General features: G+C 37.7%; 1 protein-coding gene across 6 annotated transcripts in view; it reads left to right on the plus strand.

Annotated features, from left to right (window-relative positions):
• The window catches only part of ELP3 (elongator acetyltransferase complex subunit 3), a 100,310-nt gene that overhangs the window by 28,102 nt on the left and 59,360 nt on the right, over nt 1-12,848 (plus strand). For all 6 annotated transcript variants that reach the window (XM_063816976.1, XM_001165532.6, XM_009455087.5 and 3 more), the window contains 2 exons: nt 8,239-8,400; nt 11,010-11,136. In XM_063816976.1, the coding sequence (XP_063673046.1) occupies nt 8,239-8,400; nt 11,010-11,136 (289 nt within the window). The remainder of the gene's footprint in view (nt 1-8,238; nt 8,401-11,009; nt 11,137-12,848) is intronic.

The following is a 12,848-nucleotide window of genomic DNA, read 5'->3' on the forward strand; positions in this document are numbered from 1 at the left end:
CTACAGTAAATGAAATGTAAATTTCATTTTTAAATTTTATTATTATTATTATTTTTTTTTTTTTTGAATCAGAGTCTCGCTCTGTCGCCCAGGCTGGAATGCAGTGACGTGATCTCAGCTCACTGCAACCTCTACCTTCTGGGCTCAAGACATTCTCCTGCCTCAGCCTCCCGAGTAGCTGGGATTACAGGCATCTGCCACCATGCCTGGCTAATTTTTGTATTTTTAGTAGAGATGGGGTTTCACCATGTTGGCCAGGCTGGTCTCAAACTCCCGGCCTCAGGTGATCCGCCCACTTCAGCCTCCCAAAGTGCTGGGATTACAGGCGTGAGCCACCACGCCCAGCAATAAATTTCATTTTTTCAAATTTTTGCTGCTAATATATATACATACAGTTGATTTTTATATATTAATGTTATGTCATAAGACCTTACTAAATTCACTACTTAATTCTAAAAGCTATTTTTGTAAATCCTTTAATATTTACTTCCTAAACAATCATGTCATCTGCAAATACAGTGCATTTTACTTTTCCCTTTTGGATTTGTATGCTTTTCTTTCTCTTGCCTTACTGCACTGCCTAGGACCTTTCGTACAGTGTTAAACAGAAGTGGAAAGAGTGGGCGTCTCTGTCTTGTTCCCAGTGATACAGGGAAAACATTTTTATTTCACTATTAAGTGCAGTGTTGCCTGTGGGTTTTTTATAGTTACGTGTATTAGATTGAATAAGTTTATTGAAAGGGTTTATCGTTAACTCATTTGTCTAATGCTTTCTCTGCATCTATTTAAATGGTCATATGATTTTCCTCCTTTATTGTGGTAATATGGATCATTTTGTGTTTTTTTTAACATTAAACCTCACATTCCTAGGATAAACCCTGTTATATCATCATCTTTACATATTGTTGGATTCAACTTGCTAATACTTTGTAGAGGATTTTTGTGTCTATGTTCATACAGGGTAGTGGTCTGTAATTTTCTTTTTTATAATTTTGTTGTCAGGTATTAGTTGTTGGTATTAGTGTAACGCAGGCTTCACAAAACAAGTAAGCATGTGTTGTTCCCTCCCCTGTTTTCTGAAAGTGTTCCTGTAACATGAATATGATTTCTTCCATAAACGTTTGCTAGAACTCACCAGTGAAACTAGGGCTGGAATTTTCTTTATGGGAGGGTTTTAGATCATAATTCAGTTCATTTAATAGATATAGAGCTATTCATATTTTCTGTTTCATCTGTGTCCATTTTAATAAGTTACGTTTTTCAAGGAATTTGTCTGTTTCATTCATTTTGTCAAACATTTTGGTATTACGTTGCCTTATTAGGCTTTTAACGTCTGTGGAATCTTAGTGATCACCCCTGTTTCAACCCTGATACTCGTCATCTGTGTTTTCTCTTTTTTTCTTGTTTACCCGAGTTAGGGGTTTATCAATTTTGTTGTTCTTTTCAAAGAAGTAGCTTTTGGTTTTATTTCCTCTACTCTGTAGACTTCTGCTTTTATTTTTATTCTACTTTCTTTCCGTTTAATTGCTCTTCTTTTTCTAGTGATTTAATAAGGTATAAAAGCTTGGCCAGGCGCAATGGCTCAAGTCTGTAATCCCAGCACTTTGGGAAGTGAGGTGGGCGGATCACCTGAGGTCAGGAGTTCGAGACCAGCCTGGCCAACATGGCAAAACCCCGTCTCTACTAAAAATACAAAAGTTAGCCGTGTGTGGTGGCACGCACCTGTAATCCCAGCTACTGGGGAAGCTGAGGCAGGAGAATCGCTTGAACCTGGGAGGCAGAGGTTGCAGTGAGCCAAGATCACGCCACTGCCCTCCAGGCTGGATAACAGAGTGAGACTCCTTCTCAAAAAAAGAGAAAAAAAGCTTGGCCATCATTTTAGACATTTTCCTCAAAGCACTGCTTTAGCTGAATCCCACACATTTTGATATGTTGTATTTTAATTATTATTCAATTCAAAATATTTCTTCATACCCTTTATATGTATGTATTTGATCCATGGAATGTATAGGAATGGGGTGTTTAATTTCCAGATTTCCAGACAATGAGGTTTTTCTTGATATCTTATTAATTTCTAATTTATTTTCATTTTGGCCACAGAACCTATTCTGTATAATTTTGGTGTTTTAAAATTTATTGAGACTTGTTTTATGGCCCAGCATATGTGTTCTCTCTTGGTGAACATGCCATGTGTGTTTGTAAAGAATGTGTGTCCTCAGTTGCTGGGTGTCATGTTCTATAAATATCAGTTAAACCAAGATGGTTGGTAGTAGTGTTCAGGTAAATTTTGTTTTTTATTCTTTTGTAGTTCTATCAATTGCTAAGAGATTGAAATCTCCAAGTATGATTGAGGAACTCTCTACATCTCTCTTCATTTATATTGATTTTTACTGAATGTATTTTGAAAATCTGTTATTAGGTACATACACATCTATGATTGCTGTGTTTTCCTGATGTATGAGCTTTTCACCATTGTGAAATTACCTCTTTATCATCATGAGATGTCCTTCCGCATCCCTGGTCTTGCAGTTTACTTGGTGTTAATTTAGCCGTCACAGCCTCATGTGCTTACTGTTTGCCCTGTGTATTATCCTTTTCCATCCATTTGCTTTCCACCCATATGTTTCTTTATCTTGAAAATGCATTTCTTTAGACAGAAGTCTACAGTAATTGGGTCTTTTTTTTATCCATTTTGCTCGTGTGTGCCTTTTAATTGGAGTGTTTAGTCTGTTAACATTTGATGTAATTATTGATACATCAGTTTAAGCTGATGGTTTGATTTATATCTGCCAGTTTAATCATCTCCTCACTTTGGTTTTCAGTAGCCAAGAATAATAGTTGTAATGAATACTATTATGGTCTAATTCTTTATAATGTATTTTTTCTATATCCTTTAATAGGGAATATCTTCTTAAGAGAAAGGGAGAGGACTCCTTATATCTAGTACAATGCCTTAAGCATAGAATTCTGGTACTTAATAATGCTAAGTGAATGCGGTGGAAAGAACTGTCCCTTAAGAATCAGGAGACATAGTCTCCAGACTTATTTATATTATTATTTTGCATTATTACCTGGTTTAACCCACTTATTTTGTGTGTGTGATTTAGTTTCCTCATCTATAAAAATGAGGAGGTTTAGGACTATATTATCTCTAAAATTACACCTTTCTGTCATCTATGATTTGAAGCTTTCTAATGAATGAGAATTTTTATCTAAAAGATATGTTCACAAGTTATTCTTCATTTAGCAACCACTTTCTGACAACCATTTTTTATAATGTTTTTATGTATATAACCCTTAAATTTCAATGTGGATATAATATTAAAAGAATGCAATATCTGTGATTCTTTTTTTCTTTTCTACTAATAATGTGTTGCTGCTGGTTCTTTAGCTACACGAGGGGACTACAAAATGATAGTTTTTGTCAGCCATGAAAAAAATCAAACCTCAAACAAAATGTTATAAGCTGTTTTTATATATCTTAAGCCCTGCCAGCTAATGTGATAGGGCACAAGAGTCTTTGATTAGTCTGTAAGCTGCAGTGCCACCAGGTTGGTTTTTCATAGGTAGTACTCATTTTTAAATCAAAATTCTGTTGTTACTTCATTTTGTGTTGGGCAGTGGTTAATTTATAGAACCTCGTGACATAACCACCAATATCGAGGAAGCAGACTTGACTACCATCTCAAAAAAAGACTGGGGGTAATAGTTATTTTTAAATCCTCAAGCACATCAAACATCCAACTCAGTTAAGTCTAGAGCATCACTAGCAGAGCATTGGGCAGAACTTCAAATTTTATTGAGGTATTTTCAAGATAGGGTAATAGTTAAGAAGAGGAATTTGTTTATGGTGCTGCTGCCAAGGAGTTACACCAATAACTCAAGGTGTTATCAACAATTCAAACAAATCTGGCTGTTCAAAGAAGTGGGTAAACTCCACTGACTTGTTTTGGGACCGTAGATGGAGAAGAGATTGTATGTTGTGACTAACGAAAATGAATATTTCATCTCTGTACCATTTTTTACTGTGCAATTTGGTTTGAACAGGTTGAGTATGAGGTTGCAGCATATCCACACAGGGAATATTCTGTAAGCCATTCAGCAACTTGAGCCTTGAGTTCTTGTGAGAGTTTAAGCAAGACTAGACTCAGGCACATCCAGTTGCAGTAAGGACAGAGGTTTTGAAAGAGGAGCTGCCACGAATTATTTGTAATGAGAGGTGCCCACCTCTTTGATACCACAGCTTCTTGGGGTGAAACAAAAGATAGTTTCCAGAAGATAATGAAGAGACTTTAAAATCAGTGTGCTATCTTCCTTCCATCAGTGTCCCCCTGGTTGGGCCCTTAGTGCAAGGAGACGGTAATAATAGATAGTGCTTCTGTCAAAAGGTCGCTTTCTTCTTTCCAGAAATAGAAACATGCTTCCCAAGAAATAATCTAAATCTATTTATATTTCTGCCACTTCTAGCTTTTTGTTCTGTAGTCGTTTCTTTTTTTTTTTTTTTTTCTGTATGTCTTATCCCCCCAGCTAGATTGTTAAGCATGTCTGGGACAGGAACTATTATATTTTTACTTTCTGAAGAATACCTGGCCTACTGCTAGGCACCTTCTAAGGTTAACTTTTTGCAAGAGGAAAGATAAGCGGTAGATGTATCTGGAGGCTGCTGTTGGAGTGAAGAGAGACCTCCTGTGTTCCCAGTTATGCCTAATTCATTTATTCCTTCTTCAAATTTGTAATTTTTTTTTAATCAACGGAGAATTTTTAGTGTTGAAGCCTTTTAGCCTCTAGACATGTTTGAGCCTGCTGGCTTTCAGGGGCTTCCTGTCCAGATGGAGAGACAGACATAACCACAAATAACAAGGCAGACTACTTGTATTGTGGGCAGGGTGCTTGGGAATGGGAGCACTGAGATCTCACTGGGGGTGGAGGGGTTCTGGGAAGATGTCATTAGGGGAGAAATGTATTGGAGCTCTGTTTTGAAGGCTCGTAGCCTTTGGTTTTTGTTTGCTTTTAAATTCCTGGGTTATTGTCCCATTTCTCTTCACCCCTGCTCCACAATTTTTAAAAATTCTGTCAATATAAGGTTTTGACTTAAGCTATGCTTCACAGAGAACATAGCATCTTTTATAGCTGGTGCCACTCCTATGGCATACAGAAAAGCGTAGGATTCAACATAACCCCACAGTGTTGAGCTGTACAGGCTTAAAATGAACCTGTAATACCACAAAAAGAGCAGTGGAATTGGAATCAGAGGATCCCTTTTGAGTCTTGGCCTTGTCTCTCGAGAAGTTGACAGAGTTGCTGCATGCCGAAGAACTTGTAGCCCCCAAAGAGGTATGGGAGTTGAACTAGGTACTGAAGGAGAGCCATGCTTTTGGATGGCTAAGTGGCACATACTGTTGGATAGCTACCTAAACGATACAGGGGGTTCATATTAATACCAGGCCATAAAATGTCAGCACAGATTGGTTGAAAGCCTGTATACGCATATTTGCATATTAAAGAACAGTTATGTTGATATATTTACATCTCGGTTAAGTGAATCAGATTTAGTGAGATGTAGGATTAGATATAGTATTATCAAAAAATTTTCATGAGAATACAGTAAGCCTATGGGAAAAATTCATTGTTTTGTCATTCAAATTTGATACAAATTTCTGTTTAATTGCTTTTCAGATGAAAATACAATTCTGGAAAGAGGAAATATAGTGAAAGCCTTTTTATAAATATAAAATATTTTTTCAAAACTTGAGTTGTTTTTTTCTTCCTCCATTTCTGTTGCTGCAAAAGGTAATGACATTTCCTGCTTGAGGAAAAACATTTTTGAAATGGAGTTAAATTATTATTTGAGAATAAGGTTTCCTTCTGTGGCCTGTACTATATTCTGATGACTTATAAAGAGACCTTGTGCAGCAGTGTCCTCTGTATGTCCTTGGTGGGGCCTTTGACACTCTGCAATAGGAAGACTAGCTAATAAATTTTCTCTTTCCTCTACACAAATTCCCATTTGTGCAATTGCCTCCCCTCTAGTTTTTCCCAGTGATGTAAGCTACTATTATGCCACCACGCTTGCTAATTTAATGGTATCACTTTTAAGAAATACTGCAGGTTTTTAAAAAATACCAATTGGAATGCCTCATTCTAGGATATTCTCATTTACTTTTAAAAACGTAGTCATTTAGAGCTTTTTGCTTTCTGGGGTTTTTTGGTATTTTTTTTTTCAACCTTTGTATGGTGTGCTTTCTCCATAATATATGAATATTTATTTTTATTTGAAAAATGTTTTCCCTCAAACCCAATAATTGATGCTGGAGGAAGGTGTGTTACGTCTCTCCTGTGGCATCATGTACTCCTGTTACTGCGTGCCTTAGTACTCACCTGTTTAAGAGGCACAGGACCTGATGATTCTATTGTTTCAGAGAAGCCAAATTAGTTTGAATCCTGTCTTAGGCAAGATTTGATAAGATCTGAGCCCTTTTTCTGTCTCATAGTTCATCTTTTAGTGACTTTGAACTAGTTGTTTACCTTTAGTCCTGTTGCCTGTGGTAATCCTACCTAAAACCTCGTGGAATACAGAAATAAACAATGCAAAAGAGTTCAAATGTCCAGAATGAAAGATTTGAGAATTTGTTCTCTAGATTGGTAATTCTTAGCTTTCTTAATTATTATTGGCAATAAATAAGTCCGTTTTTATTGACAATTAAGAGTGAAAGAGTGAACCTCATGGAATTAGTTACAAAAATTACAGAAATTTTATGATTTTTACTTTTCAGTAAAGAGCAGTGAACTTCTTCAGAAAGAAGGAAAATAAATGGGAAATTTTTTTTTAAAGGCTTCTCTCATCCTCCCCCCAAAATTGAGAACATTGTAGAAGGGTGCACTAAGAAGAATGATGGGGTTCTAAGACTTGAGAGATGTTGGCTGGGCACAGTGGCTCATGCCCGTAATCCCAGCACTTTGGGGGGCCGAAGCAGGTGGATCATTTGAGGTCAGGAGTTCGAGACCAGCCTGGCCAACATAGTGAAACCCCGTCTGTACTAAAAATACAAAAAAATTAGCTGGGTGTGGTGGCACGCGCCTGTAATCCTAGCTACTCGGGAGGCTGAAGCACAAGAAATGCTTGAACCCAGGAGGTGGAGGTTGCAGTGAGCCAAGATCGCGCCACTGTACTACAGCCTGGGCAACACAGTGAAACTCCGAATAAAAAAAAAAAAAATTGAGAGATGTTGAAAAGCAGAGAAGTCTGGGGTGGGTCCACGCTGAGTTGTCTAAGCAGTGTGGTAACTGGAATACAGAGCAAGGACTTTGAAGTCAGGTGGACCCAACTTCAGATCCTGACTCCGATTTTGTTAGCTCTGTGCCCTTGAACACGCTGTTTACTCCCTTTCAGCTTCAGTTTCATCACTTGTGAAATGGAGGTAATAGGACACACTTCATAGAGCTAGTGGGAGGATTCAGTACTAGAGTGTGTGGCACAGAGCTTGGCCCACAACAGCCTCTGTAAATGTGAGCTCCTGTCGCCTTACTTCACTAGCCCTGCTAGCAAGAGACTTACTTCTCTGCCTCTTTGGCCAGCATTAAGGCCACTAACTCAGAGAGCATGAATCTAAAGTGGTGCTCACTACTCTGATACGTGATTTTAGTAAAAGACAAAAATGATTGGTAATTTTGTAAATCATTGCTAAGATTAATAGACTAGGTGAAAAGGCTTTTGTGTATATAGAAGACATTTCATCTAAAATATTCCTATAATCATTACATATGCCCTCCCCCCTTTTTTTCTTTCATTTAAAATGACTCAAAAATATAGAGTGGGAAATAAATAATGCAGATGGTTTTCACTTATGTGAAAAATGGTTGCTAGGAATTGAAAAATAGGTTTTCACAGTTGAAATCACTGCTTTCAAGGAGATTATGGTTGCAGCTTACTGCAGGAGAATAATAATGATAATGATGATAATAACATTACTATGCTAGCTCAGTCACGTCAATCCTATGAGGTGTAGATAGTATATTATCCTCATTTTGCAGTTAAAGGAACCGAAGCAGAGGTTAATAGCATCCTCATGTGCATAGTTAGGAAGTAGCAGAGCCAGGATTTGAACTCAGGCAGCCTGGCTCCAGAGCCTACACTCTACCACTATCTCATACTAGGAGGACAGAGAGAAGGCAGTTTTTTGAGATGGAGTAATGTCTTAAAACCTGCAACAGGTTAATTATTTTAGATTTGCTCTACAGGTATTCTGAGAGAAGCCTCACAAAGTGTATTGGAATTACTATTGAAACCAGACCAGATTACTGCATGAAGCGACATTTAAGTGACATGTTGACCTATGGCTGCACAAGGCTGGAGATTGGGGTGCAGAGTGTTTATGAAGATGTGGCTAGAGACACCAACAGGTAAGATGGTGGCAGGTGATCTTGCACAAGTCTTCCTCCAACTTCACCATTTTCTCTACATTCATACCCAGCCTTTCTTCCTTCTGACCATTCTTCGGGAAAGAAGTATGGGTATTCCTCCTTTTCAGAGTTCTTTCTTCTGTCTGTGTTCTTAATTCCATCCCCTCTTTCCCTCATTTTCAGTCTTTCTCTAGTGGGTCTTTTCCAGCAGCCTGTAAACACGCTCATCTCTCTCCCTCTTCTTGTCCTAAGCAGCCTTGTCCATATAGAAAGCAGGGGAGAGGACTCGGGGTTAGTAGTTTAAAGCAGGAGAGAAGGCCAAGAACAAAGAAAAGAGTTTGAATAAAAAGGACATCAGGGTAATGTTTAAGAGATTCATTTTTGTGGAGCAAATACCAACTAGCAAAAAGTTTGATGATGCCATGGTTGTAAACTTTGAGAAATTTGGGAGTGCAAGGAAAGAAGGAAGTAAGAGTTGTTAGAGCTTTATTATGTTCCCTCTAGAAGTATATCATTTAGTTGAAAAGAAAATACCCGCGAAAGGTTAACGGTATAAGGAACTTCACAGTTAATTGCTAAATTAGTGGAGTAGGGGAGACAATTGAGAGTTTATTAGGCAGCTGAGATGATTGACCGAGAATTCTAACGGTGGGCTTTGGAGGAAGGATGTGTTGAGTTGGGTGTTAAAGGCCCCTTTATTCTGTAGGATTTGGGTAGGTGTGATTGGTGTTGTGCCAGGAGAAGGAAGCAAAGGGGAACTAGGGAAACAAGCACTGAGCAGCATCTTAGAAACAACCAAGAGGAATGCCAGGCCGAGGAGGATGGAATTTTCCCTTAAGGAATAGAGATCTGTTGAATATTTTTTAGCATGGGGAAGAATCTCATGGATATCATGTTTAATTAAGAAAGAGTAACCGAATAGGATGCTCTTATGTGGGAAAAGGCTTCAACCAGGGAAACTGGAGTGCTGTAGCCTTCAAGGGCTGTGCTAGAGAGACAGCTGTGCAGATGGAGGGGAAGGGGAAGCTTTCTGAAGAATACGACATCTGAGTTGGGACTTCATGGAAGAGTCTGAGTTGGTCAGGTGCAGAAGAGGAAGATAGAGGCAGAAAGAAAATAATGAACTCCTGGAGATGGGAGTGCATAGCACATTTGAGGAATTTGGAGTGGCTTAGTTTGATTAGAATGTGAAATAGGAGAGTGATAAGAGGTGAGGCTGAAAAGCAGGCAGAGGGGCTGATTATTAGGGGCCTGAGGAGTCAGCCCAGGGAGGCTGGACATTAATCTAATGGAGCAAGCCACCAGCAGGCATAAAGCTACAATGTGATGGAGCATATCTGCAGCTTAGAAAGATCGCTTACAGTGTAAGGGGCAGTCAGAGAAGAGCAAGTTGGAAGGGAGATCGGGTACGAGGCTGTTACAGAAATTAAGCAGGAAATACTGATGTCCTGGAAAGAAGTGAATGGTGGTGATTGGTGACTGATTGGAAGTGAGGATAAGAGAGAATGGGAAGTCAAGGAGGCTTGGAGAGAATATGGGTTTCATTTGGCTACACTAAGTTTCAGATATCTGTAGAATAGCCAAGTGAAGGTTTGCTTTAGAGCAGGGCTAGGCAATAGACAGTTCAGCAGTGATCAAAATGTTCTGTGCCTGCAACTGAGTTTTCCATTTTAATTCTTCTAAATATAAATTTTAATAACCACATGTGCCTAGTGGCTGTCATTTTAAATAGTGCTGCTTCAAAGTATTGGTTATTTGGGTTTGGAATTCAGGAGAGGCCTGGCCTTGTCCTAGGAATTGGGAAGTCATCAGCAAAAAGACATTAGAAATTGAAGCCATGGAAATGGTTGGGAGCATTCTGAGAGAGTGAGATGGAGTCTGTGGTTTCTAGGATCCTTCTGCCGTGAATGGGAACACCTTGGTGGCAGAAGGATAGCCACAAGACTTCCGTTTAGTTGCCCAAAACTATTATTAGGACTTGTTTCCTGCTGGATTGGCTCTAGAATGCCAAGTTAAGATGATTTATCCACGTGACCCCAAATGACTCTGCCTTCTCACTAAGTCATTCTCTCTTTCTACTGTTATTTAAGGATCCTCCAAACCCACCAGTGAAATCTATTTTGTATCATAGGTTTCACTCTTCCTCCCTGTCTACAAATAATTTCACAAGATCTTTAAAGGAAAGAACATAGCAGCTTGCTGCTTCTGCATGGTTTTGAGCTCATTTTAATTTTTAATACAGGTATTTACATTCATAAGCTTATTTTGACTGGTGGTGCTAAACCAGATAATTTTAATACACATTAACTTTTGCCATCCCAATGCTTTACTTTCAAGACTTTAAGTAGATGTGTAAGAGAATTTCTGAGAAATATCTCAGAAATAAAGTTATTTACTTCCAGGCCTCCTGAGAGGTGGGGATGTAAAAAATGACTTTCTGAGATGTCTTTTCCCCCAGCCATATGATTTTGGTTATGGAACTTCTGTTACCTGTCTCAGAGATTGTTTTCCCCTTGTTCCTTGTGTTAACTTTGTCACCCATTTATTTGTGTAACAGATGTTACACAAATAGGTAGTGATTTTCACAGGTAGTGATTTTCTTTCCTTAGGGGCCACACTGTGAAGGCAGTGTGTGAGTCATTTCACCTGGCCAAAGATTCCGGTTTTAAAGTGGTGGCCCATATGATGCCTGACCTGCCAAACGTGGGACTAGAAAGAGACATTGAACAGTTCACAGTAAGTGTGACTTCAGCCAGGTTCATTCAGAATGGCTCTGCATGTTTCTTATCCCATCTGGTCTTGTTGCTTGTTTACTGTTGATGTTTTCCAGTGTTAAAGAAATGCATCCTTATTATAGAATATTAGAAACACAGTAGGGTAAGAGACATCACCCATAGCCCCATCAGACAAAACTCTTAACATTTTAATGAATTCTTTCCAAGATTTTTCTATGCATAGGTTTTTTGGGGGGTGAGGTTGTTTATGCAAATATAACACAGACATACAAATATATATGACATAGGAAATTATTGTAATAGTTTTTTCACTTAACATTTTAACAAGCATTTATCCATGTTGTAGCCTGGTTTCTGTTAACATGTTAACATATTTAAATGTCTTTTTAATTTAATATGTCATACCTTGCTTAAACCCTTGCAAGTTTTTCAGAATTTAAGATATACTGGTTTTTTAATATTATTTAAAAAACACTGCAGGTAAATGACTTTATGTGTATAATTTTTTTTAGTATTTAGGTTTATCTGTTTATGATAAATTCCATGGAGTAGAATTATCAGGTAAAGGTAGAAACATTTAAAGAATCTCACTGTATTAATAAGTTGCTTTGCAGAGAGTTATAACAATTTATACTCATTTCAGCAGAGTTTTTCTTCCCAAATAATTCTCTCCTGTTTATTTTCTATATATGCTTATAGATGCATATGCACATATGTACATATATTTTACTGTTTGCTAGTTTGATCAATAGAAGTGCCATTTTAACTTGCATTTTGAAATTGTAATAATACATTTTTCAAGTTTGTATTTACTAATTACATTTCTTTCATCTTTTTGGAATTGTGTGTTTTTATCCTCTGACTTATTATTCTATTGAGATAAGAATATTTTTAGTATTAGTTTATATGAATTTTTTAGGTAAGGAGATTATGGACTCATTGGTTTTTATATTTGTTTTAAATATTTTCCTTAACCTATTGTTGACCTTTTACTTGTGCTTCCATTAAGTCGATCTTTTTTTTCTTTTTTTTTTTTTTCTTCAAATGCTTCTAAGCTTAGAACTGCCTTTCTGTTCTTTGAATTTTAACTCTGGGTTGTTTTATTGTTGTTATTTTAACTCTCACAGTTTCTTGATCCATGTTAACTTTGTTGTGAGAAATGAGATTGGTCAGGCCTTTTGTTTTTCTTCAGATTCTCCGATAGGGCAAGTGTGTTTTAAGATGATGACGATATTTATCAAGTTATTTCATCTATAAAAGTACTTTTAATTTGCTCTGTTTAGAAAAATGCAGTTTACCATGTCTTATTTGTGAAGTTAATAATTCTTTCAAGAAGTTTACTTTTATTATTTTTTAAGCTGGTGAACTGCACCTGAGGACCTGTTTATGAGATAACATTAATTCACAGATATCCCTCTTCGTAATTCCCCCACAATGGCTATGTAATAGACTGTGAGTCTAGTATCCTCCCCTCAGTAACTAATAGCCAGATGCTCAGACACCAGGCCAAAAAGGCACCTGAAACACACTTTTTATTATCATTATTATTATTATACTTTAAGTTCTAGGGTATGTGTGCACAACGTGCAGGTTTGTTACATAGGTATACATGTGCCATGTTGGTTGGCTGCACCCATCAACTTGTCATTTACATTAGGTATTTCTCCTAATGCTATCCCTCCGCCTGCCCCCCACCCCACGACAGGCCCCGGG

The sequence above is a fragment of the Pan troglodytes genome, chromosome 7 (assembly GCF_028858775.2).
Source record: "Pan troglodytes isolate AG18354 chromosome 7, NHGRI_mPanTro3-v2.0_pri, whole genome shotgun sequence".
Lineage (NCBI taxonomy): Eukaryota > Metazoa > Chordata > Mammalia > Primates > Hominidae > Pan > Pan troglodytes.